Source organism: Alternaria ethzedia (genome assembly GCF_023757985.1).
Source record: "Alternaria ethzedia strain BMP 0044 chromosome Unknown scaffold_14, whole genome shotgun sequence".
In the NCBI taxonomy this organism is placed as follows: domain Eukaryota; kingdom Fungi; phylum Ascomycota; class Dothideomycetes; order Pleosporales; family Pleosporaceae; genus Alternaria; species Alternaria ethzedia.
The window spans coordinates 107,324-134,064 of record NW_026056207.1 but is presented as its reverse complement, the minus strand read 5'-3'; the positions used below and the strand labels follow the sequence as shown (position 1 = coordinate 134,064).

The following is a 26,741-nucleotide window of genomic DNA, read 5'->3' as shown; positions in this document are numbered from 1 at the left end:
GAGCCTATAACCTGCTATCAGGTCTCATGGATAGCGTCTGTCGGGACCCATGCTCGGCCCTAGGCTAGTGTTGGCATCCTGATCCTGGGCCCCTGGTGGGTAGCCACACAACGTGGGTTCTGGGGAAATCGTTTCACTTTAGCTTGTACGTTAGTACGAGGCTTGGACGCCGCATAGTGTAGGTAGCCCACAGGCTCGTATCAGCTTAGGGTGGTAAAGACCCTTCACGCCATATAAACTCTCAACGGTGGTGGCAGGAAGGCCGGGCTAGGAGCACGTCGCCCTGCGTCTGGGTGCGAGGCGTGACTGTTCTGGAAAGGCACTACCACAGGCTCTAGCTTGTTAATTGCACCCCACCCGCGTTGGCATGGCCGAGTTCCTGCGCAACACGCTTCGGCCCACCTGACGTCGAGAGTGCGCGCAGAAAAGCGCCCGTGGGCCCACCGCGAAGGGTCTACGGAAGCGCATAATAATGGGCAGACATGGTGCTGATGTCGCCATGGCCGCTTGCCAGTCAGGAAGCTGGTCGTGTTTGCGGACCGTAGCGAAGTTTGGATGACAGGCAAGCCAGACACGGACAAAATGTGACGTTTGAGGAGCGTATGGCGTGGGCTCATGCAGCGAGTACGTGAAGCGATGCCAGGATCCAGGGATGACACGGGCGATGCAAAGGAGCGCGCAGACGAGCAGGCCCCGGCAGCGCTAAAAGGGTCAGCACGTGGAAGCCCTGCATGGTGAAAATTAGCCCGAAGTGCCAAGGGCCACGATGGGCCTGTCCATGGCTGCTTCAGTCGGAGGGTCGCACTGAGCGTCGAGGCGGCGGGCAATTGCGAGACGCTCGAGGGTCCGCTGTGGATCTCTGCGAGTATTGAGTCCCAGGGGGGGTAGCTTGACAGGCACGTCGATCATGTCGGGACGCAGGGCCATGGCATGGTCCGCCATGAACGAGCAGCGAGGGCTCAGGGCTTTGGAGGGATAGTTCCGAAGTAACTCCACGGACCATGTTTACACCACAGGTGACATATCGAGTTTGAGCAGTCTTGCCGACGCTGCGAGGAGGACATGTTCGGCGGAGTAAGTAAACTCTATCGTGGCCTCATGGCTATCGATGCGTTTCATGCCGTGTGCTGGCTATGCATACATGGTACGTCTATATTCGGCGCCCTGCAGACTAAGCGCATGGTCGGCACGTGGGAAGATATGGTGAGGGCTCCGTCATTCGCAGGGACTGCATTGCCGACAGTCGGACTTGCAGAAATGAGCTGAGGAGCATTGGCCAGAGAGAGTCCGTGATGCGCTCCTGCACGCCGCATGGGGGAGAGGTCAGAAGGTTGTGGCTAGAGCTCGTGCGCCGTACCGTATCCAGTGGTATAGGAAGACTACGTGCAAACCTTGATGCGTCACATCTCGTGACGAGTTGGAGATGCTGATGGGCAGAGCCAGTGCAGGACCAGGCAGTCTTGCCATGGGGGTCGCGGATCTGCTGCGCTATGCATCACATCCCCCAATAATCGATAAAGCAAGAATCCTCCGAGCAACCTCACCGCTCCATAGACGCAGGCGCACACGGCGAGGCTTCAGCGACTAGGCCGTAGACGGCAGCGCTGCCAGGCCTCACTTGGCGCCGATATTGGACGATAGCGAATTTCGGCAACTGTTTCGAAGATGACAGTGATGCACGTCGGCAGCACTAGGCTAAGGTGCCGCCAGCCGCGTGCCGCGATGAGAGAATGGACCGGAGCGCGCGATCCTGCCCAGTGCGTGCTGGCGATGGAGACTGGGCAGAATTTTCATTCACGGTCGCGAGATGCAGGTTCACGGGCAGAGTCGTGGTGGTTTGGAGGGGCACAGGTGGGGAGCCCGAAGGATCAATTGCGCCGCACCACCTGCAACGCGCGCCTGATTGCGGCTAGCAGCGACGTTATTTGACGTCGTGCGTATACCTGAGACAGCGACAGCTCGACTGTGCCCGAAAGCGTGCTTCATTTCCAGCCAACTCCATCGCCGGCCTCAGGTTTCGGTGAAGAGTCGAGGGCCATGGTACGCGTACGGGAAGTCACGAGGTTAGCTCCTTCCCTACGTCAATGCCCACCGCCCGCGCTCGCTTCTCCCTTGCGCACTCTAGCCCCAATACTCTCACCGTCCATGCCACCGTCCATGCAAACTTCTAGCGCGCCGCCGTCACGTCTCTACGCAGTTAGGGACCTCCAGGAGTGGCTGACATGAGGCCACTCTCATGTTTGTAATCGCGACTGGGGCAGCTTCAGCGACACTACTAACCAACATCGTCATGACAGTCGCGAGATGCTGAAACCAGCCGTTGCTGCTACCACCACGAATGGCGAGCCTAATATCGACGTTCCCCACACGTAGCTGCCCGAACGTTGATCTTCGCCGTATCCAAGGGCGGCGCGCCGTATCAAATGCACCTCGCGTCCAGTATGACCATCGCGTCTCTGCAGTGTCGATAGTAGCGGTGAATTCCGTGTGCTCCAATCTCAGGTCTCCATCCAGTGCTCAACCGAATGCGAAATCCGAACATCCGTCTCCGTGGAGCCCCATCGTCGTCAACCCCTTCCGTGCAATGCAGGCAGTGGTACCCGTGCGTCATGGCCCGGAGCGGCAGATCGGTGCTGCGGTGTAACCATCTCGACCTGTCAGATCGCAGCTGCAGTGTCACCACCGACACCCAAACACTGGAATACTTGGGATGCAGAGCGAGCCGGTTCGCTCGCTAGACCTGTCTTACTCGTAATGGCGCCTGGCGGCTGCACGCAAGCTTAGTTCAACCATCTCCAAGGGCCCTACAGACAAGCCCAACTCCAGGACACCATGTCCACTTTGCGGGCCCGTGAACGATTGCGCAAGCAAACCTGCGTCGGCCGGATCAGATGGCGTCCGAAACATCAGCATTATCATAATCTCAAGTGCCGGTCCCAAAGTAAGGCCAGCCGCCAAACTGTCACAGACGGACGGTTCGTCATGACTCCATGACTTCGCTACCAAACTCAGGATCTATCTTTCCGTGCCTACTAGATAATCAGCCGGCATTCTTCCATGAACCTGCATCCTGAGTGTCCGCTGCTAATCTCGAACTCAATTGTCCAACTCCACAAGACCATGCCACCCACTAGCGGCCACGAACTTTTGGTGAAGACGACCCCTAGCCTGAAACATGCTTGTGGAAAATTAGAGTTTACGGGTCTACCCCAACAAGGATGCCCCACTTGCTCTAACCACACCATTTGGATCTCTCCTAGCCTCGCTAACGCTACAATTTCGCGCCCTCCCTCACCGATCACGCTTCACGATTCGCGCCAAGCGAGCCTGTTGCGCCATCAAAGGTCTCCGAAGCTTCTAGCTCTTAGACTAGAAGTGCAACATAGCGATGGCGCAACCTCTTGCTATCGAGTGATTGGTGGGGCGTGCAATTACAGTTTTCAGTCGCTATCGTTTTGGCCAAACCCGAATGCGATTGTATAGTCGTTGGGCGCGCCACGTTCCTTTCTTTTTGGCGTTTACCTGCATAAAAGACGCAATTGTGGGGTATGATTCGAGGCTGAAAGTGGCGGTACGCTGACGTTGGTGGACGAATGCGTGTAGGAAACAGGCGAGATGGGATGCGTGCCGATTTGGCTGTCAGGGATCTCTTCAGCTCTACAGGCACCCTTCACCCTCAACCATGACAGCATGGTGGACACTCAACCAAACTTTATCAACTTTGGTACACTACGCCTCGGGCACCACGGCACCACGATCTTAGCAGACAGATGAGGAGTTCGTTCAAACGTCGGAATCAATATCGCGAGGCTAACACGGGAGATACACAACCATCATCCCAGTGGTTGTTACCACGCGGGGCCTAAGATGGCGCAATGCTCCGGATCTAAGATAGTATCTACAGATGCAAAGACTCCGAGATCCATCTAAGAAAAGAGAGGGTCGCACAGCTTTCCGCACACGGTAATTTGCAAGGACAGCCCATCATGGCATGCCACATTGTGCCACATCGTCCCACATTCACCGTCTCCCATCCACATACATGGCGCTAGAAAAATCCTAGAAGGGCACTGCCTATCAATTCAGGCCCATCCCGACAGTGATTCGGTGGATGCGTATCCGTCCTACACCGTCGTACGCCACATCCGCGGGTCGCCAGGATTCTCGGTTTCTTACTCCTTTTTGATGTACTTGTCAAAGATTTTCGAGATTTCTCGCGCGCTCTTCTTAGGGTATCGCTTCTGGCCACCCTTGTAGTCGACGTAGGTAACGCCGAAACGTGTCGTGTAGCCTTCGGCCCACTCAAAGTTGCTGCAGGTACACCAAGTCAGTGTCCATGACGCTTTACACGGCGTCCGCGGGACCCCAAGCCCGCAGTGTTTGAGGCTAGGAGAGAAAGAATGATCTACCCGGGAGCGAACGCGCAACCGCCATGCGGACAAATAAAGACTCCACCACTCATTGGGAAAGAAAAAAGAAACTTCTTGATGACAAGTGGGGGTCAGGGTAGACGTCAAGAAACGGGATTACTCACTCCATGAGACTCCAAGCTGAGTAGCCCCTGACATCGACACCGTCCAAGGTGTGAGCATCGGCCAAGGCTCCAATGTATCCCCTGAAGTATTCGCAACGGAACTCGTCGTCGAGCAACTTCTCAAGAGGGAGATCGTTCTCCCCCTTGAGACTGGTTCCGTTCTCCGTCACATAGAACGTCGGGCCGCCGTACCTATCACTGAGCCACTTGATTAGCTTTCTGAAACCCAAAGGCATTGGCCTCAGCCAGACGGATTGAGTCTCTGGGCCAATCCATTCGCCCTTCTTGTTCTGGTAAAGAATGTCCATATTGCCAACATGATCTTCAGGCTCCGGCTCAGTGTCCTTGTGTCTAATGTAATTGGCGCAGTAGTGGTTCATGCCATAGAAGTCATTGCTTCCCTTGACGAGAGCCGCTTCTTCCGGTGTGAAGTCGGGAAGGCGATCGCCCAGTTGCTTGCGCATCGAGTCTGGGTACTTGCCAAAGTACACTGGGTCGCCGAACCAGCAAATGGCAAATTCGATCTTGCGGTCGCAGGCCTCGCGATCCTTCGGGTCTTCTGGATCCCACGGTTCTGTCCAGTCGCCTAGAAACGGCATATCAGCTTGTCATATTCATGCTCAGACGTGAGGCCGATTTTTACTACCCTGGCACGGCCTTCGATATGCGTGGTACCCACACCTTCTACGCGAGCCACGTGCTGGTCACTTACCATTGAGCGTAATCCCAATCTGGCCTCCATCCTTGGCCTTGAAGTCATCACGGTAGGCCTTGACCGCCGCACCATGGGCAATGAGGAGCGAGTGGCCGACGATCCACGGCTCCCGCGAGCTGTCACCTTCAGCGCTCTTGGTCCGGTCACTGCAACGACCGGGAGCAAAAAGGCCGGTGCCATAGCCGAGAATAGAGCTGCACCAAGGCTCGTTGAAGGTGATCCAATATTTTACCTTCGAACCGAAAGCCTTGAAACACACCCTGGCGTAGTTCTCGTAATCCTTCACGAACTCGTCCTTGTTCAGCATGCCCCCATATCGCTTGTGCAGGTTGTCTGGGAGATCCCAATGAAACAGCGTTATCATCGGCTCGATGTCTGCGGCACGGAGATCGTCGACCAAGTCGATGTAGTACTGCAGACCTTTTTCGTTTACGGGGTCGTTGCGTCCGCCGAGCGGTATGATGCGGGACCACGAGAGCGAAAAGCGGTATGATTTTGCGCCGATATCTTTCAAGAGGGCAATGTCCTCGTCAGTGCGGTGGTAGGAATCGCATGCAACATCTCCGGATTCTCCGCCAGCAATCTTGCCCGGGATGCGGCAGAACGTGTCCCAAATGGAATCGGCGCGGCCATCTTCATGCGGTGCGCCTTCGATTTGGTAACTGCGGGTTCAGAAACTCAGTATGTGACAACAATGTGGCGCCTCCCAAACCGTATATCTCGTTGGCGGGGTACAATTTGGGGAGTGGAGAAATCGGTCCTGAGAATCAGACGAACCTGGCTGTTGCGAATCCCCACAGGAAATCCTTCGGCAGATACGACTGCGACATGATGGTTTTGATTGCGGTTCAAGCAGTCTTATTGTCAGAGGTGCTTACGCTGACAATCTAGAGAAGCAGAAGGCAACCCGCAGCAACGGGACAGGTATACTTCTATATACGTGGACACAGCAAAAGGCTGCGGAGAACGTCCCGCCGTAACCGTCCTCACGCGTCGACAAGACCTTAATCGACGCGCAGTAAGACATATGAGGAACTTGGTACGGCTCCGTCGAGCTCAAGCGGGCTGGAGGTCGCATTCTCCGCCTTCTCAATGGCTCCTTGGTCCAGCGACCCCGCTCATAGTCACGATCACTTGAGTGTTATAGCTTCATCCCACATGACGAAGCTACACTTTTACGTCGATTCTGCCCATGAGGGTTCTCGATGATGAAGGCGGTCAGTGGGACTGCGGCCCGTTGATTCAGCCTGCCTATTAACCTGCTAGGCGGCAGCGCGGAAGTCATCTTGGGCGCAAGGTGATGCTTGGAGGAGTGGGATGGCGGGGTATTGGGTCTGGCGGCCGTTTCCCGCGCGGCCACTCCAGGGCGTCCGTCTACCAAGTCGCGCCGAAGAGCATGTTCCTCATCGCCTCATTCGCGAATCTAAGTGCTGACTATGGTCTAAGATGGAGTCGTCGGGAACGATGCTCTACATGTAGTGGTAGTGACGAGGATGATGGATTGGGAGAGCTCAAAGACGGCGCTATACCCAGTCGAGAAGAGCTTCCGAATGTACAGTATCTTCTCTCGACAGCTTGAGCTTCACTACACTGTCGGAACTACACTGAACGCTGGTGCAACCTCGGCGCAAGCAGCAGTATATAATGGGTGGCTTCTGGGGATGAGAAAGCCATGATACAGTATCGAACAGTCGAATAACCTCCACACGAACCTCCGCGATGCTCTCCGCGCTCCGAACCATCCGATCTCCAACGAGACGCGCCGTCACACAATTGCGCACAGCCGCGACACAGGCCCAGAAGCGCGCAGGCGATATATCCGACGCTTTCGCATCGCTCTCAGGACATGAGTTTACTCCCCTGACGCCAGAATATGCGGACCTCAAGAGCCGTCTGATCCGGGGGCACGAAGCCGAAGTGCGAGAGTCTTGGGAACGCCTCCTTCGAGATCTGCGCGAGGAGATTCCGCTGATTGTTGAGCGCGGCAGCCAAGTCATTCCAGAGATCGATTTCAAGGATATCGACAATGCGCCCGAGTCTTTCAGCAGTGAGCTGCGGAAGAGAGGTGTCGCCGTCATCCGAAATGTGGTACCAGAGCAGGAAGCGCTGCAATGGAAGGAAGACTTGAGAGAGTACATTCGCCAGAATCCTCAGACAAAAGGTACGTCTGCGCGCATCCCGGAAACATACACATAATTAACCATTCTGCAGCCTTCCCCGCCGACAACCCCCAAGTCTTCGAACTATACTGGTCGCGCACCCAACTCCTCGCACGCGGCAACCCGAACCTCCTCAAGACGCAATCCTTCCTCATGTCCTACTGGCACAGCCTCAACCCCCACATCCCGCTCTCCACAAAACACCCCATAAGCTACGCCGACCGCCTGCGCATGCGCCTCCCCGGCGACGCCAAGTTCGCCCTAGGCCCACACGTCGACGGCGGCAGCGTAGAACGCTGGGACGAAGAAGGCTACGGGCTAGGCAAAGTCTACGACTCTGTGTGGAAAGGGCGATGGGAAGACTTTGACCCCTGGGAAGCTAGTTGTCGTCTGCCCGTTATTTCGGACTTGCACCAGGGTGTGGGAGCATGCAGCGCGTTTCGCATGTTCCAAGGCTGGCTCTCGCTGTCTACAACGGGTCCGTTTGAAGGCACACTCCTAGTCAATCCACTGCTGGCGAAAGCAACAGCATACTACCTCCTCCGCCCCTTCTTCTCCCCCAAACGCGGCGTCGAGCCCGGCGCGCAAACACCCTCCTCATCCACCACTACAAACACCGCCGATTTCCTCGCTTCAGACAACTGGGAAATGGATAAGACGCAAAACGCATGGGTCCACGGCGCAACACCCGGTCGCGGCCAGGAACTGTCACATTTGCTGCACCCGCATCTCAATTTACAAGAATCGATGATTCATATGCCGAAGGTCAGGCCGGGTGACTACGTAGCTTGGCACTGCGATACCATCCATAGCGTCGACAAGACGCACGCTGGTACTTCGGATTCCAGCGTCCTGTATATCCCTGCTTGCCCCATGACGGAGGATAATGCCAATTACCTTGTTCGTCAGCGCGAGACGTTTCTTGCTGGTACTCCGAGCCCGGATTTCGGTGGGGGTGTGGGGGAGAGTGAACATGTTGGGAGGGTGACAGCAAGGGAGATGGAGGGTTTAGTGGAAGAGGAGGGGAGGAGGGCTATGGGGTTACAAGAGTGGGATAGTGATGCAGAGGGGTTGGGGCCGGGGGAGAGGGTTATTTTGGATCGGGCGAATAAGATTTTGGGGTTTTATGATTAGGGAATGTGTTGAGTATGGAGGATATGGAGGATATGAAGGATAATAAATCGCTCTACAAGCACGTCGTCGTCGTCGTCGTCGTCGTTGCAGCACAAAGTCCACGACAAACGTCACAGAGAGAGTTTCATCATTTCTAACAGCTGCATACAGCGAGTACAAGGTGTTTAGGAATTACACCTGCATCAAGAACAACATGTAGAGTTACCTAACCGCGTTTTGTTGTCCTGCTCTGCATCTACACCCCACTGTAATGAAGGATAATGAACACATGTGTGTGTATTGATGCGGCTTGTTTGGGTGTTTGCTTGTGGGGTGACTTTTTAATGTGGTTGTATGGGCTTGCTACGAGAAGCTGAAGGCCTCGTGTATCAAGGACTCGTTTCTGCTGTCGTACACGGTACTACACGGTACTCGACACGGTCTCTTTTGAATGGCGTCACCTTCATCATCGGTCCGTGCGCTCTTTCTGTGTTTAGAGTGGTGGCCTGGCGCGCCTGCCTGTAGAGAATACATATTGGTCGTACTCTACCCACTGTCCAGAAGCACCACACTATCTTACCGACTACACTGGCAGTACTACGACCAATTGATCGATATCCACATCATGCAGACTCCTACAAACCGTACCTCGTCTCCGGCTGATCCATCTGCGGTGTCCTTGCTGATTACGCTACCCCCTGAACTTCGTAATTGCATCTACGAATGGCTGTTCGAACGCGACGATCCAGTCCTACTGCATAATCGGGATTCATTCCACGAGGCAGGACCGTCACTGAAAGTGTATAACGGCTGGCCCGACCCCCAAAAAGCCGATGACCGACGCTTACAAGTGTACTACAGCAGCTACGAGGCTGAAGTTGGAACCGATGACGTCTTCCGACATGATTTCCACCAAGGCCTCGCTTTGCTATCGTCTTGCCGCCAGATACACGACGAAGCTTCCGGAATTCTATACGGCGGCAACACCTTTGTATTCTCCAGAGTGCTTCAACTTCACCATGCGGACGATGACTCTCTGGACACTCTGCACGAAGATGAGGACTACTTCCAGGTCAACTACGCAGCTCAATGGCTAAACACAATTGGATCGCAGTTCTGCTACCTCAAGGATGTCATCATCGATACAGACACGATGTGTGGTTGGGGCCGATGTTGGGGCAATGAGAGGATCGAGCTCCTGCCTCTGGTACGTCTTGTCTGGAAGAATGCGGACTTCTTCAACGTACTCTCATTCGAAAGCACTGGCAGATTACCAGTCTGTCATGAGCTCAACGGCAAGATGGATGATGGGTTAAAGCTGACGCCCATTGACATCGCAACCTTCCTTAATAACTTGTTTACGGCCTTGGCGAGGGACGACGTTCTCGACATCCGCAAGTATCGCAAGTCTAACCGTCTCATGGATTATGTTAGCATACATTCATTTACTCGATTCCCACCAATCGGTTCTATGGGCTTCCGTTTCAAGGAAGGAGGAGAAGGAAGAGACTCGCGGTCGTTTGTCGTACTTGAACAAGGCAAAAAGCTTCAATGGAAGCCAAAGAAGAAGCATCAAAACCCATTCCACACCCTACTAGATGGGACGCGAGAACGGATAGCAGAGTTGGTATTGCGCCAAACAAACGCAATTACGATTGACTTGACCGAACACACTGTACACGGTCTCGACTTCAATCTCCATCACGCAGGCGTACTCCACCCGCATTCGCTAGGAGAACAGTTGGCACGCCTGAATCACATCACCTTGAAGGTGACGAGCCATCAAATTATCACAGATCTTGAGGACTTCGACAAGCTAGGAGATGATTTCTCTTGCTTTGATCATATTCCGTACGTTCTCAAGATAATGAGAAAATGCTGGCGAACATCCAACCCACAAACCATTCTAGTGGAAATCCAACCTCGAAAAGCAACCATACTATCTGCTATCCGAGTCGACATCAAAGGTTTGATGACTGTACTTCGTACCGATCAACTACACTCCGAATCCACGCTCCGCCTAACACTCATTCCCCCTACGAGCACCGGCGCACCACAACAAGTCACCATCATCTCAACCGCCAAACTCCAGCGGCAGGTCTTCCTCCTCCTATCCGACGTTCTCCTCATTCACGACGAAGAACTTTCCGAGTGCCCTGGTCCATCAACCGTCGAAGCCATACTTGATGACTTGTTGTCTTTCCCCAATCTCTGGATCGATGGCTACGGCAATCTCCTCAACGCATGTACTGCCGAGATGGCTGTTCCAGTAGCATTCGAATATGGCAAGCTCAGCATGAAGGAGTTGGGCGTACTGGGGTACAGTAGAGCTACCACTATGGATTGGATGCATAAGATGTTCGAGAAGGCAGATGATAATATCACACGCGCGCATATTGTGCATATCTGGGATGATATGAGGAGGTCGTTGTATGGGGATTGGGAATTGAGGCTTGCGCCGCCGGGGTTGAAGAAGTTTGCGCGGCAGGAGTGAGTGAGCGGTGGACGACTACGTTGGTTGGAGATGGTGGCGACGCAGTATCATATGGGTTTGTGAAGGAAAGAAACTGGTTCATATCAGACTGGAGCTGTTGAATATCGTGTACCGGGAAGCATAGGATGAATAGCGCTTTGTAGGTATCACAGCGAGAAATACATCGAATGCTCCGCGGTACTGCTTGGTGTTATTATTTCGACACTAAATCTGCCTGTAGTCCGAAGAGCGGAATGACTACACATCTCCATGAATGCGATATCTTCAGTTTATGATCATGTTTGCGTATAGTATGGCGGAAATAGCCAATTGCCTTACTTCCTGCACAAACGGACGCATGCAGTGCTATGACGTGAGTTCTTTGTTACGTTTCATCATGCCACACTTGGTAGAGCGACTGATGTATTAGCCGAGTTCTTACGGCCGCTTCTACAGACCGTGGAGGACAAAGGAAAGCAGGTACGAGTGCATAGTCTGGCTGCTTGAACGGTCGCGTGACTCCTTGCAGGAATGTCCATCTTTAACTTCGAGTTCGAGCCTTCCATTAGCACCACATATGCTTGCGTCTTCGCACTTATCCAGTCTCTTTCCACACCAAAAAATGGAGTCTTGCTACGTATTCCGCACCTGGGCTGGAGAAACCCTCACTATAGCCTGCGCGATCGGCTTAGTAGCCTCAATCGCAGGCATCCTAGCAGTATACGACGGCAAACCCGTACCGGACTGGGGTGACGACCTCAATCTAAACGCTCTCGTCGCTCTTTTATCAACAGTTCTGCGAGCCCTACTAGTCGTCACCGTTGCGCAGATCATATCGCAGAGGAAATGGGACTGGTTCAGCGTCACGAGCGCCCGGCCGTTGTCAGATATCCAACGATTCGACTACGGGAGCCGCGGGGCTTATGGGGCGTTGCTTCTCATTCCGACTGTTTTTCTCAAGGATTTTGTGACACTGGCTGCTGCGGTCGTGTTGCTACTGTCGTTCTTGGTGGGACCTTTTGCTCAACAGGCTAATGGTGCGGCGCCATGCTCGTTTCCTAGCGCTACGCTCAATGCGTCACTTCCTTTCGCTCACAATGTACCTGGGAGTGGTGGCTACATCCCTTTTACAGGTGGTTCAGACGGAGGCCCCACAACCGACCTTGTTGCCGCAATCCTATCCAGTGTCGTATCGCCCTACGGCATTGAGAATAAGATTCGCACAAGCTGCCCCACGGGAAATTGCACTTTCAGCAATCTGGGTCCCAGACCAGAACTAGAAAAGGCTTTCTTCGACTCCAATCAGAGCATGCATTCGACAGTTGGAATGTGTAACGTATGCACAAACGTGGCGTCTCTAGTGACGAGCAAGATCGAGAGTACGGAGTGGAGTAACAACACTGTCCACTCCCTGCCAAGCGGCTTAAACCTATCAGTAGGAGCAGGCCATTTCTCAGTCTCAACCATGAAACCAACTCCCGACCTCACCTGGATGGGCAGTCTCCTAACCGACAGCGTCAGAGAAGCATCCAGATGGGCATACGTCAACGCAACCCTCCTCAACATAGCCAGTACCCCCATCACCGCATCAGTATGCAGCCTATACCCATGCACCCGCACCTACAAAAGTATAATCAAAGACTCCGAGCTCCACGAATGGGAAGCCCCCTCCTCAGCCATGCGCCTCCAAATCAGCGGCGCCCACCACGAAGAACTCGACCTCCCCACTTACAGAAACAGCCTCTCCAACACGGGATACGAATACACAACACGCCGAGAGCCGTGTCGCGTAGGTCCCTGGACGCTATACGCCGGCGGGTTCATCCCCGAAGGCACCGCAACAGCGGAATTACAGCTCTTCGACTTCACGCACGAGAAATATGCGTTTGAGAATATGACGTGGCCGGAACAGTGTATCTACCGGCAACCAGCCGAATTCGTCAAAGCGGTCGCGATGGTTATGAACGACGATATTTTCGATGGGTATTGCCAGTCGTACAAAACTTTCGATTGCTTCAAGAACTGCAAGAATAGCCAGTTTTGCCAGTTGGAAAGTCAGTCTAATCTCGCTCATATAGGCGTTAATGCTGTTCTGCGGCCGCTGGTAGAAACAGAAGGCAGCTCGACCCATGCCAATGTTACGAGACTTTTTGATGCCGTGGCGAATGCCATGACTAACCGGTTTCGGTTCCAGTACGGTAGCGCGACAGCACGGGATTTCAGCTACGGGGCGCAAGACCCGCCTTTGGATGTGGTGTATGGGCTCGCGTGGGAGACGAAGGCGTGTGTGGAAATGAGGTTGAAATGGCTTTTGCTCCCGATCTGTCTTACAGTCACTACATGCATTCTTTCCGTTTGGGTCAATATTACAAACTGGAGAAGACGGCATAGCGTGCCTATGTGGAAAGACAGTATCTTGCCGCTGGTCTTCTACGGGCAGAGTATCAAATCGCAAGATGAGACGCCGTTGTCTCCGCAGCGATTTGGATTTGGCAGAGACGCGGGTGGAGACAGGGCAGACGGGCTCATGGAAGCGAGTAGATTGGCTGCTGCTAGTCGCGATATCATGGTGACTTTCCAGTGGCCGGATAGCCCACGAACGGACAAGTTTGAGGATAAGCGTGGGCAGGGTGTGAGTTCGGCTGCGGCTTTGGCGAAGGAGTGTAATGTCGCAAGTGTTCCGTTGAGGAGAATAGATATTTGGGGTAATATTGTGGTGAATGGTCGGAGGAACAATTGATAAGAAATGGTATTTTCTTATGTTGCTTTTAGACAGCAACGAGAGAAATGAACTGTTCGATCGACTTCCCCCCTCTGCCATCTATAACCTATCCATCCTCTCTTAGCGACAATACGCATCAATCTGGTCGTCAGACAGCGTATGACTCCCACCCGCACATCTATACCCGCTATGCTGCTTGATCCACATGTACCCCATCGGACATGGTCCCATTACCTTCAGCTTCTTCTGCCTCTCCATCTCTTTTTGTCGCGCCTTCTCAACGGCTGCCAGTTCCTCATCACGGCGTCGCCTCTCCAGTTCTGCAGCGATACGCGCTTGCTCTCGAACACGTCGCTCCTCCTCGTCGGCAGCAGCCTTCTCGGCACGGATGAACTCCTTGATTCGCTCCTCATACTGACGCTTCTCTTCTTGAAGCTGGCGGTATTCGTTTTCTTTGGCCACCATAGCGTGCTTGTCGCGTTCGAGTTGCTCCCATACTTCGTCGGAAACACCTGCGTCGCGCTTGACTTTGAAGATAGAAGCAAACGGGTCTTCAGGCTCTGTTGCGGGCTCGGTCTTCTTTTCGGTTGGCTTCTTGTCGTCTTCCGGTTTGTCCGTATTGGTCCCGGCTGTTGGTGGTGGGGCTGCGGTATTTGTCGAGGTGTTTGAGCCTTGCGCACTAGGCGGCGTCGGGTTCTGAGTCTGTGGTGGGGGCATGGGGTGGTTGGGCGTTCGCTTTCCTGACCGGCTCGTGCCTGCTGCGGCATGCCGCCGTGAACGTTCATCTACCATGCTTTCCATAGTGCGAACAACGATGGGCTCTGTGAGGACGAGGCTAGTGATGGGAGGCACGGCCGTAGAGATGAGTGCTTGAAACATGCTCTTCGCGAGCGATTTAACGTCGCGAGCGTTGCCCCATGACTCCAGGACCGATAGCCTGCCAAAGAGGTCCAGTAGCTGCTGGCGTAGTTGCGATGATGGCGGATCGATGATCGAGAGATCGAGTGGCGCTTTCTTCTTCTTCTGCAGATCCGATAGTACTTTGACAAGGAGCTTCAGACATGTTTCTGGGTCGATATGCTTGAACATGACTGTTTCGGGAAAGCGACTGGTGAGCCCAGGGTTCATGCTCATCAGTCGGTCAATATCCTTATCGTAGCCAGCCAGAATGACGACGAGTTTCTGCGCATACTTGGGTTTGGTGAGGCAGTCGACTATCTCATCCATTGCTTCGGTCGCGAAATGGCCTTCCGCAAGACGATAGGCTTCATCGATAAAAAGAACTTTCCCCAGGGCTTTCTCCATGAGTTTCTGAACCTTCGGCCCAGTATGACCAATGTACTGGCCGATCAGGTCGGTAGCGGAGCATTCTTCCACTTTCGCCTGGCTGAGAAAGCCCATGTCGTAGAATATCTTGCCCATCTTTGCAGCCGTAGTAGTCTTGCCGGTACCTGGCGGCCCCTTGAAGAGGAAGTTGAAAGGTATCTGCTCTCGAGGGTCCATTCCAAGAGCTTTCATGTTGGCAGCCGTGGTTTGGTAACCCTGGAACTGCTTGATCAGATCCTCGCACCCTACGACATCTTGGAATAGAGCTGAAACTTCGGTTGCTGCACGAGTACCGCGGTCGAAATCAGGATCAAAGTCGATGGCTTCGAACGTGCCAAATTGCTTGACTTTGCCCGAGGATATGTGCTTCTGATGTAACGCCTTCGCGCGATCCAGGAGGATATCGACCTCGCCTGCGTTGCCGAAGTTTGGACGGTTGCGCGCGCGTTGAATGACCTCCATGGCGACCTAGAATGAAACGTGTTAGTGGTAATGCATCAAAATTGATATGCCATCTTACCTTCTTGGCTTGGTCTTTCGCATCAAATCCAATGCCCTTGAGCTTGAAGTCAAAGATCTGACGAATCTCAAAGTCATTGAAGTCCTCAAACACAAACGCAGATTCCAACGGGAACCGCCTCGCAAGGCCGGGATTGACATCTCGAAACATGTCTTCCATTTGGTCCTTGTATCCTAGCAGCAACACACATCGGTCTTCGCCTGCGGTGCTCTGAACTTCGGCAACGATGGTGTCAATGACTGCGGCTTTGAAAGGGTCGCCGCCGTTGGGACCGCTAGCTTTAGCAAGCATGTAAGCCTCATCGATGATGAGAACTTTACCGACTGTGGAAGCCAGAATGGCTTTGGTGTTGGCTTCTGAGCCTCCTATGACGTTCCCGACGAAGTCTGCTGGGTTCTTTACGATGACCTCGCCAAGCGAAAGAAGTCCAATGTCGGCCAGAACGCGACCGTAGAGTTTGGCTACGGTGGTCTTTCCAGTTCCTGGGGAACCGACGAAGCAACGGTTTAGTGAATACTGGATAATGGGCTTCTCCTTCAGCTCGAGCTGGTAGTTGGTTTGTATACCGTCGAGAAGTACTCGTACCGACTCTTTGACTGAGGCCAAGCCCGTGAGCTTCTGCAGCTTTGACCAGGCAGCATTATTCTTGAGAACTGACGAAGGCTCCGGACCAATCAGATCCTCCTTGGTAAGGAGATAGTCATCCGGCATCGTGCCGGCTTTTCTTGCTTTGCGCAGTCGCTTGGCCTGGCGTTCGGTAATCTGTGCGATCTTGTTTTGGACTTCGCGGGCGTTACCGAAGCCATCACGGCCTCGACCACGACCAATGCGCCGCGCAACGATACGTACGTAAAGGCCTTTCATGCCGTCTTCAATCTTCATGCGTCCGGAGTACTTCTTGTCAATGTACTGGCAGAAGATTTGTTGTAGCTCGCGGTCTTCGTAGTCCTGGAACTCCATTCGGATTGGTATGCGGCTCGGAATGCCAGGGTTGTGGGAGAAGAAGGCTTCCATCTGCTTGTGGTAGCCTGCGAGAACAAAGACGACCTTGCCTGTCAAGTTCTCCATTTCTGCAAGCAGGTAGTCAAGCACCGCTTTGCCGCCGGGACTGTTTCCAGATACCAGTTGATACGCTTCATCGATGAAGAATACACCACCTCCTGCTTGGAGTATGTCATCAATGTGGGTCTTGCAAGCGGATACGCCGTCATTTGCAAGAGCTGATCCAGAACTCTCAATGAAGTGACCACCAGGCAAAGCTCCTACCTCAACTAGGAACTTGGCGTAGTGCCTAGCCACAGTCGTCTTTCCTGTCCCAGGATTGCCTAGCAGGGCAGCACCGAAACGCTCCCCTTTAAGTGATACACCCTGACGTACAACCGTATCGACTTTGGCCTTGATCGCGAGGAACTGCTGCTTGACGGATTCAAGCCCTATCATAGGTACCAGAGAGTCGAGAGCTTCGTTTTCTGCACCCTCAAATTTCTTCTGCCATTCCCACTCATCTCTGGCTTCACTCTTGTCCCAATCAGGCTGGTCCTCGTCCGAATCCGACGACGTGGATTTGTCATTGGTCGGGGTATCGTTACGGTGATCAGTCGTTGTACTTGGCGCTGGTTTATCGCCTTGTTGTTTGGCAGTATCGGATGGTGGAACCGGCGTAGTAGTAGATGTCGAAGGTGCAGGCACTGGAGCGTTTTTGGATTTCTTGACCCTCTCCTGCAGGTTGCGAAGATCTTGCTTCTTCTGCTCCAGCGCTTGCTGGCGGTCTCTTTCCTCGGCCTGCTCTTTCAGAAGGCGCTTCTGGTGGTCCATCTCTTCCTCAATCTCGACTAAACGAGCGGCATATGCACGTTGTTTGGCCTCTCGTTGTTCGTCTAGCTCGTGGTCGCGTTGCCGCTTCTTTTCCTTGGCTCGCACTTCGGCTTCACATTTCCGACAGTGCGCTGGCGCCTTGTCATGGCACTTTCGAGTGGTCTTGTGCTTACTAGGGCATGTTGAGGAGATGATGACATTGCAATCCATTCGTGAATGGTCTTGCAACTGATGACATTGACGGGGACAAGCATGCAGTCCGCAGTTGAGTAGTTTGCCACATGGTTCAGAGCAGCCACCGTCTGGACACACCGTATCGAATTGTTCTTTCTCGGTTAGAAGCGCGGTCTTTTCGGGATGCTGCTCGCATTTGACAGGAAAGCCGTCGTAGACATGGCCGTCTCGCTTCAGCTGGTCCATAAGCGGTACCCATACTTCCTTGCCTTTGCGACTGTTCATGAAAGTGTCTGCGTTGCCGATCATGATCAAACCGTTTCGCGCTCGTGATAGCAACACGTTGACTCGTTGAGGAGACGACATGAAGCCGATATCCCCAGCATCGTTACTGCGTGTGAGACATGCGATTACGATATCGCTCTCTTCACCTTGATAGTTGTCGATAGTTGAAATGCGAAGCTTGCGTTTGGAAATGTTCGCGCCAGCCGGCGTCATCAGACCCGCTTTGATGAGCTCGTAGGAATCCAGATCGTTTAAAATGGGGTCATTGTCCTTAGACAAAGTGTTCATCAACAGGTATAGTTGACCCAGGTAAGGTGTCAGCACCACAATGTCTTCCGTACCGTAGCCCTGCTGACCAAGGTACCGCACGCATTTCAGCACCATCTCAGCCTCGTACAAGTTTTCCTTGCTGGACTTAGCACCTCCATCGCGGCCGTCGGCAATCTGTACCGCGTTGAGCTCAGGGCGCGAATGTGACACGAATATAACGTTGCTTTGAAGACCACGTAAGTTCGGTCGACCTTGAGTCTTCTCTGCATCTTCCAATTCCGGATATGTGAGCGACCGAACGAGGGACGAGATCTCAGGGCGCATACGATGCTGCTTGCTGAGCGTGGTATGTGGAACTCCGCTGAGCACGAGACGTTCGAACAGAGAGACATTGAGATCGTAGCCATCTCCTTTCTCTACAGTCAAGGCATAGTTGTTGACTTTTGGCCGCAGCTGTTTGTGATCGCCGATCAGGATGAGCTGCTTCGTGGTTGGGGTTAGAGCTGTAAGCACATGACTCTCCAGGATCTCTCCAGCTTCTTCCACCAGAACAATGCCTGGTGAGGCCTTGCGGATCTCTTCGGTGTACATAGCAGCTGCTGTGGTAGTGCATCCGATGATGCGTCTCTGACTGAGCACGTGAAAGCTCTTCTCGCGAAATAGTCGAACGACCTGGGCACAGCATTTGTTGTACTTGTTGGCAAGTGTGCTTACTTCGGTGACCCGCTCTTCAAGTATCGTCTTGTTCCACTGCGCCTGAAGTCCAAGACGGATCTGCGGAGGAACATTCCAAACGTGTGGATATGTTTGCATCGCATGACCAAGGAAGATGCCAGCGTCTTCTCCATTGACCCATCTCCTGACTAGGTAGTACTTGTCGATGCGTTTATTCTTTTTCCCCATAACTGTCATACCGTCTTTATTGTCGGGCACAACAAACGCATCGAAGTATTCTGAATCATCCGAGAACTCTAAGTAGTCTAGGAGCATCTGCTCATTGAGCCGCATAGACGTAAAAGATGTCATCCTCCTGACTAGTGCGTCATGGTAAGATTCCGCTTCAGACTTTTGGTCTTGAATCATGGTCCATGTTTGTCCCGTCATCTTGTAGTTGTTTGGTTGTTCTCTGATGGTCAGTGCGCGAGTGTTGGCATTCGACTTTGATCCCAGCCGCACGATCGAACTAGCAGGGATGCCGGCCTTTTGGATATCTTCCAGGAATTGATCCAGAGCATGATTCGTGTAAGTGAGAATGAGCATCGTCTCATTGGTACGATCGTGCAATATCTTTGCGATGAGTGCTCCGATGAAACTTTTGCCTGTACCTGGTGGGCCTTGGATCAGACTGACTCTCTTTACAAGACCAGTCAGCAGTGACTCTGCTTGGGCCTGGTCGAGCTTGATTGGATGAGTGCTTCCGATGATGTCTTGAAGGTCCTCTTCCCAGTGGTCGCGAATGGCGTTGACAGTCTTTGTCGGTTGGATGCCGGACGGGGTTTCCGCGGAGTCTGGCGTAAGACTGAGGAGCTGGTCTTCCAGTGGCAGTTCAGTCAGGTCCTGAAGACATTTCAGGACAGGCTCATACGCAAATACAGCAGTATCTACCTGCACAAAGCAAAGGTCAGATTGGAGCTTGCATGCCATCAGCACTTTGCCAAACGAGCTGGCGTCGGCTACTCGCAGCACTACAACAGCAGGTTGCTTCGCAAGGAGATCTTCATCACGGTCCACAGTTGCAAACGCAACAATGTTACCGTTGCTGGTGAGACAGCCCAGTGACTGATGCTTCAGGACGTTCTTGTTGTCGGCGAGGAACTTCTTGCGGTTCGCGGGTTTGACGTTGCGCAGCTGAGGAACGTCGTCTGGACAAAGAAGCTGCAGTGCGCAAGGCTTGGGTTTCGCCTCTGGTCCGCAGTCGATACCGGCATATTGCAGGTGTTCGAGAACCACTTTACGTCGACCTTTCTTCTGACCACTGGCAATCTGAAAGTCGTTACGTAGCTCCCCGAGAAGATCCTCGCGGAGTAAGCGAAATTGGTTGTCAACATGGGTAAGACCACGGCTCTCCGGGGTGACAGAGACGATGGAATCAGCGCGTCTGTAGAATGGATGCTCGGAAGATGCGAATTCGTCTGGCGTCGGTAAAAGCTTGATCTTGTGGATTTGCGCGAAGTCGTTGTCGTGTCGCCCGCCTGGGCCATCGACCGACTGGTCGAATGTGCTGTCTAGGACATGCTTGATCTTGTGCCCAATGTTGCGAATATCCAGCGAATCTGAATCGATGAAGGACCCATGCTTCGTGACGCGTTCTGCGACGTCTCGCACATCTGGGATCTCCTCAGAGCGGCTGTATAGCAGCTCGAGGAGCAGCCACGCGAACGCGCGAGTGCCATCGCTGGAAAGCACGTGACCATCATGCGCGTTCACAAAGGTGTTCCAGAATGTAGGAGGCTGGACAATGTGTTCGAGGACGCGCTGTAGAAATTGGCCGCCGTAGAGTTGCTTGACAGGGGGCTGGGCCAGATGAGTGATGACGGCGGTTGCCCACCCGTTGAGGAACGCGCTGTCCCCGGTGGTGCGGAAGGCAACGCCGACGGCCGCTAGCCCTGCCGAAGACGCGATCAGACACTCAACACACTTCGACGCGTCTTCTTGAGCACACAACGCCTCCAAAAATCGATTACTGTCGCCCGCCGTCTTGATTTCGCGACGACCATGGATGATAGCGTTGAAGAGCTTCGTCAACCCTGCGGCACGCTTCGCGGCGTCCTGGTCCGCCATGGATGAGGTTTGTATCGTGTAAGGTATCAACTGTTGAGAAAAGATTTATCAAGACAAGCTGATATCTGCCGCTATTCCATCGCTCTTCAGAGGGCGTTTGGTTCTTTTGAGCTTTCTGAATGGGTAGCCGGGAGGCCGCACCAAACCCCAGCGCATGCGCGATGATTCTCTGATAACGGGCTGTGCGAATGATTGGAAGAGACTCACACTTTGTTATGCGGCGAGGCATCAATCTTTGTCTGCCTGCATGTTCTGGTGAGCTCTGGACGAATTGAGGCCTACAGGCATGCGCTGTGCGACCTGCATGTTGAGCAAACAGCGCCACACGAACTCAGCCTTGTCTAGGCAGCATGCCATACTTGAAGCCGGCGTGTCGCTTTCCATCCAGCGCATAACTCAGCCTCGCAATTCACGATTTCGAAACTAGTCAGTACATTTCCGCAATATGGCTTCGTTTTCAGGCAGCGGCAGAGGTGGCTGGGCTCCACGCAGAGGGCGAGGCCGCGGAGGAAGAGCGCCTCACTTCGCAAAGAACAGAGAGCAGCCAAAACCGGATCTCCAGACACATCCGCTTGGAGACCCTGTGAAAGTGTTTCGCAGCTCCGATCTGAGTCTGAAACCAATCGACTCGGCGGAGATATCGAATTGCCAACATGTCGCGTCGTACAACTGGCTCAATGACGAGGTACCTACCATCGTCGTTCCAGGTAAGCTTTGTGCCTACATGGACGTTAGCCCGCCCACTTTGCACGTTTTCATCTTGCTGTAGTCTGCATACCAGATGGAGCTGACAGTTCTAGGTAAACCTCCTCGCTGGACACCACTCCAAGCCCCACAGCGTTTGAAAGAAGACGACGGACAGTACTTTCGCGACCCCAATGCTGCAAAGTATCCCGACTTCCCCATGGCACCCGTCGTACATGCTATTACAGAGACCGACCCCGAATTCGATGCTACGAACACCGATGTCTTCGCATGCGGAAGCACCCTTGGCAACCTCCTGCGCTTCGCTCGTGGTGTCGACAAAGCCTTTCGGTTTAACATCGAGGTCATTGGCGAGACTGTCTTCTTTGTACGGAAAGAGAACGACCCCAAAGAAGTTATCAAGGATATCAGAGGCTTTGGTCATACGTTTCCAGAAGCATACACCACATGGGAGCATAGTGTCAAGGGTTCTGAGACACACCAGCGCATCATACGATATGAGTTTGGCGGCTTGGAGTGTCTTGTACGCTTCGAAAGCGACGGCTACATTGATGACTCCCTAGCAGTCCGTGATGTCGCGCCCGCACAGACTGCTGGGGACCAAGATGAGCTTCTGCAAGCATTCCAGCAAGCAGCCATCGGCCGTTCGCCCAGCAACGCAATGGGTAAGCCGGAAGAGCTCAAGATCGAACACCGCGGATCTACAGTACCGCATCACTCCATCTTTGACCTGAAGACCCGCTCAGGCAAATACAAGAAACCCATCGACATGACCGACATCTACCCGGCGCTCTGGATGAAACAGATATCCAACTTCATCGTTGCCTACCACGACGGTTATGGCCTCTTCGAAGACATACAGGTACAAGATGTCAAGAGCGATGTGCGAGCCTGGGTCCGAGAGAATAGAGACGGTATCCGCCGCTTCGCAACACTCCTCAATGAGATCGTTGACATCGCCAAGAGCAGCACAAACAAGTTGCTCGAAGTGTATTGCCCCGGAGCGGATCGCCTAGAGATCCGAAAACAGTATGGGGACGGCGTACACGCCTTGCCTGCAGATTTGGTCGACAGGTGGGAGAAGACGGGGTTTAGTATTTCCTCTACTCAGGATGATGCTTCGGATGAGGACGATTACAATGATGGCGGTGTCGATATTGATGCGAGGTATGAGCTTGGCAGTGGCTGCGACGACGATTCAGGTTCTGAGCCAGACTACACTGCGTGTTCTGCTGACGACTGTGGGTACTGTGGGAAGTGCACGTACTAAGAATGGCCATCACATGGGTGTGCTTTTATTGTTTCCTCCCTAGCAACTAAAAACATCGACGTATTCTGCTCTAGCAAGACTTGCTTCAGTATGTCCCTGGTTTTCGTATATCTCTTCTTAGTAAGGCGACGAAGCTACATTGTCGGCACAGCCTGTTGTAAAGAACTCTAACTCTGATCGTAGTCGGCAAGACCTTCTGCGACGAACTCGGCTTTCTAGCACGATACCGTCTCTAGGTCAACGAGGAGAACAAGAAGCAGATCGGCAAGGATGCTGCCGTCATCTACCGGGACGAGCTGGTACCGAGGCTGCAGCATATACAGGATCTCAACTCAGCCCTGCACAGCTTCTTACAGAAAACCTGCGTCGTCCCTGCCAACGTCAGCAACTCAGAGCTAGAGAAATTCCAAGAGAAGGTTAAGGATCAAGAATATCTCTACCAAACAATTGCGATGCTCTCTACCCATGTGCAATCGATCAGAATGGAGTTGCAACATCTGGGCGCGCAAGTCGGGGCGGCCCTCCTTTTGACCGACTTCGATCAGGGATACTTCGCCCAGTGGGATATTGACAATCGAACCCCATACCCGCTCACAGCCGCCATTACTAATGCCAGGCGAGACATCGCCCATATTCCAGGCGTAAACAATGTCTACGACGAGTGAGATGTTGACTTCAACGAGAAAGATGTGAAGATTCCTGTGGAAGATAAGCCCTCAAGCCACAATCTTATTCGGATGCTTCATGACATCGTCCCGATGTTGAAGACAGACGGCAGAGAGATGACACGCCGTTCATACAACAAGATGCCAAAGAAAGAGGTGGAAAACACAGATGAGGGTAATATGATGGACGGAGAAATGTCCGACCACGAGTCGTTGGAGCCGAAGCTCAAGTACACGACGGGACGTCATGCAAAGAAGTACGAGACCTTGAAGGCAAAGGCGAAGTTTTATTTCGTGCTCCATATGATCAAGAACGGGGAGAAGCGAACCCGCGGATCAAAGACTATCCATGCCTATCACATGGTCCCCCACTTTGCGGTCATGCATACCGACTCAAAATACACCTCATCCCAATGCGCTTGGCGCGGCAAGACGACACATCTCTTTGGCTTTGGAGCTGGGTTCGTCGCCTATATCGCCGGAAATCTAAGAGCTCCACCCGCAGCCATGTTCCTTCGCTTTGAAGTTGTCGAGCAGGTGCTAGCCAAGTCGGTACAAGATCAAGAACAAAAAGACATCACGCTTCTTGACTTCTACATCACAATTTTTAACGTCCACACTACATCCAGTTTTACACTTCGTCGCTTCGATACATGCGCCTACAGCATACATCCACATACTATACTCTCACTTGCGCGCGCCATGGGTAACCGAGACTCCGACAACATCGCTTCGAGCGGTGCGACTCCACGCTCAAACGCAACGTCTTCTGCAAACGCACCTCCTATAACCAGAGCAATGCCTCTCAGCACTTCGATCGAGCGAAATCGTGGGGGATACGATCATTTGGGCATTGGCGAATGCAAGAGGTGGACTGATCGGACTCTAGCTGTCACTGACGGAGTGTTATCAACAGCCTGAATCGAACTGTCATTGCGATTGACCAGCCTGAACATAAAGACTTAGTGATGCGTATACAATTTGAAGGTGTATTCCCAAACTCTTGCAGTTGTGATTTCACTCATGGGCCTCCGGTTTGTCTGGGTAGCGAAGTCGTGAGGGCCATACGCAAACCTGCACAGACCATAATGGTCACGTGACAGAAGGCATAGCCTTGGGTTGGGCGTGTAGGCCAAAGCATTCACCCAAGTTCAGACCCCCGACTCTCCTTCGCGACCCGTTCAACCACATTGTTTCTCTCCTCTCATCCAAGCCAACGCAACCCCATCAGCGCAAGAATACAAACCATGCCTAGAGAGACTGCGATACCGACTACACCGACACGGCCTTCGGTGTGGGACAGAGTGCGAAACAAGCGGTGGCCTCTCTTACGAACAAAGTCCAGACTTTCGTTAGACGATGGAAGCGCGCGACCGAAGCCAGGAGGGCTCAAACGAATGCTGAGCTCACGTTTGGGAACGAGCGTGAAGACTCCGCGGCCTTGGTCATCCTCATTATGGGGCAGGGGAACAGTCCACGGTGCATCCGAAGAAGCGGTACCATTGACTCGCTCGAGAATCTACCTACAACGAACAAATTCAGCTACCACCGTGGATCGAATACGGCCGCCGAGTCACTACGTCGACTACAGTAGAGTCCCACTTGCTGGTCACCGCCGACGACCCTCACCGAAGAGTAGTATAGTGGCTCAAGCTTCCGAAGGAGTAACCCTTGCTACGGTTTATAGCGACGACGGCGAGCCCTCGGGGCGCGAATTCGACCGCCGGAACTTCAAGTCCATTCGAGGCATATCGCGCGCAGTCTTAGAAGAAACAACACTCGATCTCGTCGATCCTGAGAGGACGTTGTCCCCTGGCAGCTGTCGTGTTACACGTCGGACGGAGGGATCGTTCCATCATGCAGTCTTCTTGAGGATTGAGCGCGAAGATGAAGTTCCGCAGGAGTATGTTCTCAAGATACCTGCACACGGTACACCGAAAGAGTGGGGTATGAACGACCGTATGATGTTGGAATGTGAAGCTCAGTTACTGAAGCATATCCGCCACCATACAGACTGCCCAGTACCAGAGGTTGTCGCATACGACGGCGGCCTAAACAATGCGATAGGCGCGCCGTACATACTCATGAAGAAGATGGAAGGTATGGCGGCAACGGATCTGTGGCTCGGTAAACCCTATAGGATGTTCAAAAGTGACGATCTGCACCTTGAGGCCGACGACCCTTCGCCGGAGGTCGAGCAAAAGCGCGTTACCTTTCTGCGTTCACTTGCGCAAGCGATGAGCCAGCTCGCCACACTCGAGTTTCCATATACTGGCGTCCCTAGCTACGAGTATCCGGAAGACAAGAACCCAAAGTTCATCGCGCCGGCCTGGCGGTGGCACTGCAAGATGAACATGGAAGAGCCGACGTCTTATGGATCATTTGCATCCAGCGAAGCTTTCTTCGCCGCTGGCCTCGACAGGCTAAGCGAGCCCGAGAATACTCTCGATAGCGATGGAATGACAGAATTCGGTGTACAAATAGTGATGAGGATCATACTGTCTTTGGCTCCGTTCAAGCCGTCCACGCCCTCTCAGGTTGGAATCTCTCCGGCTGGGTACGGTAGCCACACTGTGCCGGTACGCGAAACATTCGTCATCCGACATGATGATCTCGACCTCCAGAATATCCTGGTAGATGAAGATGGTAATGTGACTGGCATTATCGACTGGGATGCTTGCGCAGCGGTGCCGCGCTGCACTGGCTACGCGTCCATGCCTACCTTTCTTCGTCGCGACTGGCTCCCAGACTACGGCCTAGGTCGGCTGCCACATATGACTTGGGCCATCGAGCGCTACCGCGAGGTATACACCCAGGCTATGAAGGAGTTCTGTCAGCCTTCGGATGTAAACTTTACGCGCAAGTCCGCGATGTATCAGCTGGTGTTAGCGGCCTTGGATAAAGACTTTCGGTGTAGGGATGTTGTGACGCTGCTGCTGAGGGAAATGCCTGAGTACAGACGCGTTGATGTGAATTCGTTTTGTCGGAGGCTGGGGCAGGGTTGGCCGGCAGCTGAAAAGGCGTTGAGAATGAAGATGGTGGAGTTGTTGAAGCCGGAGTGAAAGCGATCCGTATGCGCAGCCTGTATGACGTCGAAGGGTCTTCCAAGAGACTTAGTTACTCTATGGTATTCAAACCATGTCAATGCCATCTCGATGGTGATGGAAGATGGCCCCGAGATTCCACGTGCTGAGTCCAAACGGTCGTTGCTATG

The 26,741-nt window shown here is 53.3% G+C and overlaps 6 protein-coding genes across 6 annotated transcripts; 4 read left to right on the top strand and 2 right to left on the bottom strand.

Annotated features, from left to right (window-relative positions):
• Positions 1 to 4,172: 4,172 nt before the first annotated feature.
• Positions 4,173 to 6,079, bottom strand: J4E87_006187 (uncharacterized protein; the record flags this gene model as incomplete). Its single annotated transcript, XM_049377792.1, has 4 exons — positions 4,173 to 4,311; positions 4,535 to 5,120; positions 5,247 to 5,911; positions 6,027 to 6,079. 4 exons carry the CDS (start codon positions 6,077 to 6,079, stop codon positions 4,173 to 4,175), a joined length of 1,443 nt encoding a protein of 480 aa, XP_049232359.1.
• An 889-nt stretch (positions 6,080 to 6,968) lies between these two features.
• J4E87_006186 (uncharacterized protein) lies at positions 6,969 to 8,542 on the top strand (the record flags this gene model as incomplete). Its single annotated transcript, XM_049377791.1, has 2 exons — positions 6,969 to 7,410; positions 7,461 to 8,542. The coding sequence occupies 2 exons, from the start codon at positions 6,969 to 6,971 to the stop codon at positions 8,540 to 8,542; spliced, it is 1,524 nt and encodes a 507-aa protein (XP_049232358.1).
• A 604-nt stretch (positions 8,543 to 9,146) lies between these two features.
• J4E87_006185 (uncharacterized protein) lies at positions 9,147 to 11,015 on the top strand (the record flags this gene model as incomplete). The annotated part of the gene is made up of 1 exon (XM_049377790.1): positions 9,147 to 11,015. The coding sequence occupies one exon, from the start codon at positions 9,147 to 9,149 to the stop codon at positions 11,013 to 11,015; it is 1,869 nt and encodes a 622-aa protein (XP_049232357.1).
• A 2,821-nt stretch (positions 11,016 to 13,836) lies between these two features.
• J4E87_006184 (uncharacterized protein) lies at positions 13,837 to 20,887 on the bottom strand (the record flags this gene model as incomplete). Its single annotated transcript, XM_049377789.1, has 2 exons — positions 13,837 to 15,510; positions 15,563 to 20,887. 2 exons carry the CDS (start codon positions 20,885 to 20,887, stop codon positions 13,837 to 13,839), a joined length of 6,999 nt encoding a protein of 2,332 aa, XP_049232356.1.
• Positions 20,888 to 21,332: 445 nt separating this feature from the next.
• On the top strand, positions 21,333 to 23,527 carry J4E87_006183 (uncharacterized protein; the record flags this gene model as incomplete). The annotated part of the gene is made up of 4 exons (XM_049377788.1): positions 21,333 to 21,594; positions 21,688 to 22,833; positions 22,937 to 22,950; positions 23,099 to 23,527. The coding sequence occupies 4 exons, from the start codon at positions 21,333 to 21,335 to the stop codon at positions 23,525 to 23,527; spliced, it is 1,851 nt and encodes a 616-aa protein (XP_049232355.1).
• Positions 23,528 to 23,668: 141 nt separating this feature from the next.
• Positions 23,669 to 26,589, top strand: J4E87_006182 (uncharacterized protein; the record flags this gene model as incomplete). Its single annotated transcript, XM_049377787.1, has 3 exons — positions 23,669 to 23,905; positions 24,783 to 25,006; positions 25,215 to 26,589. The coding sequence occupies 3 exons, from the start codon at positions 23,669 to 23,671 to the stop codon at positions 26,587 to 26,589; spliced, it is 1,836 nt and encodes a 611-aa protein (XP_049232354.1).
• Between the last annotated feature and the right edge of the window lie 152 nt (positions 26,590 to 26,741).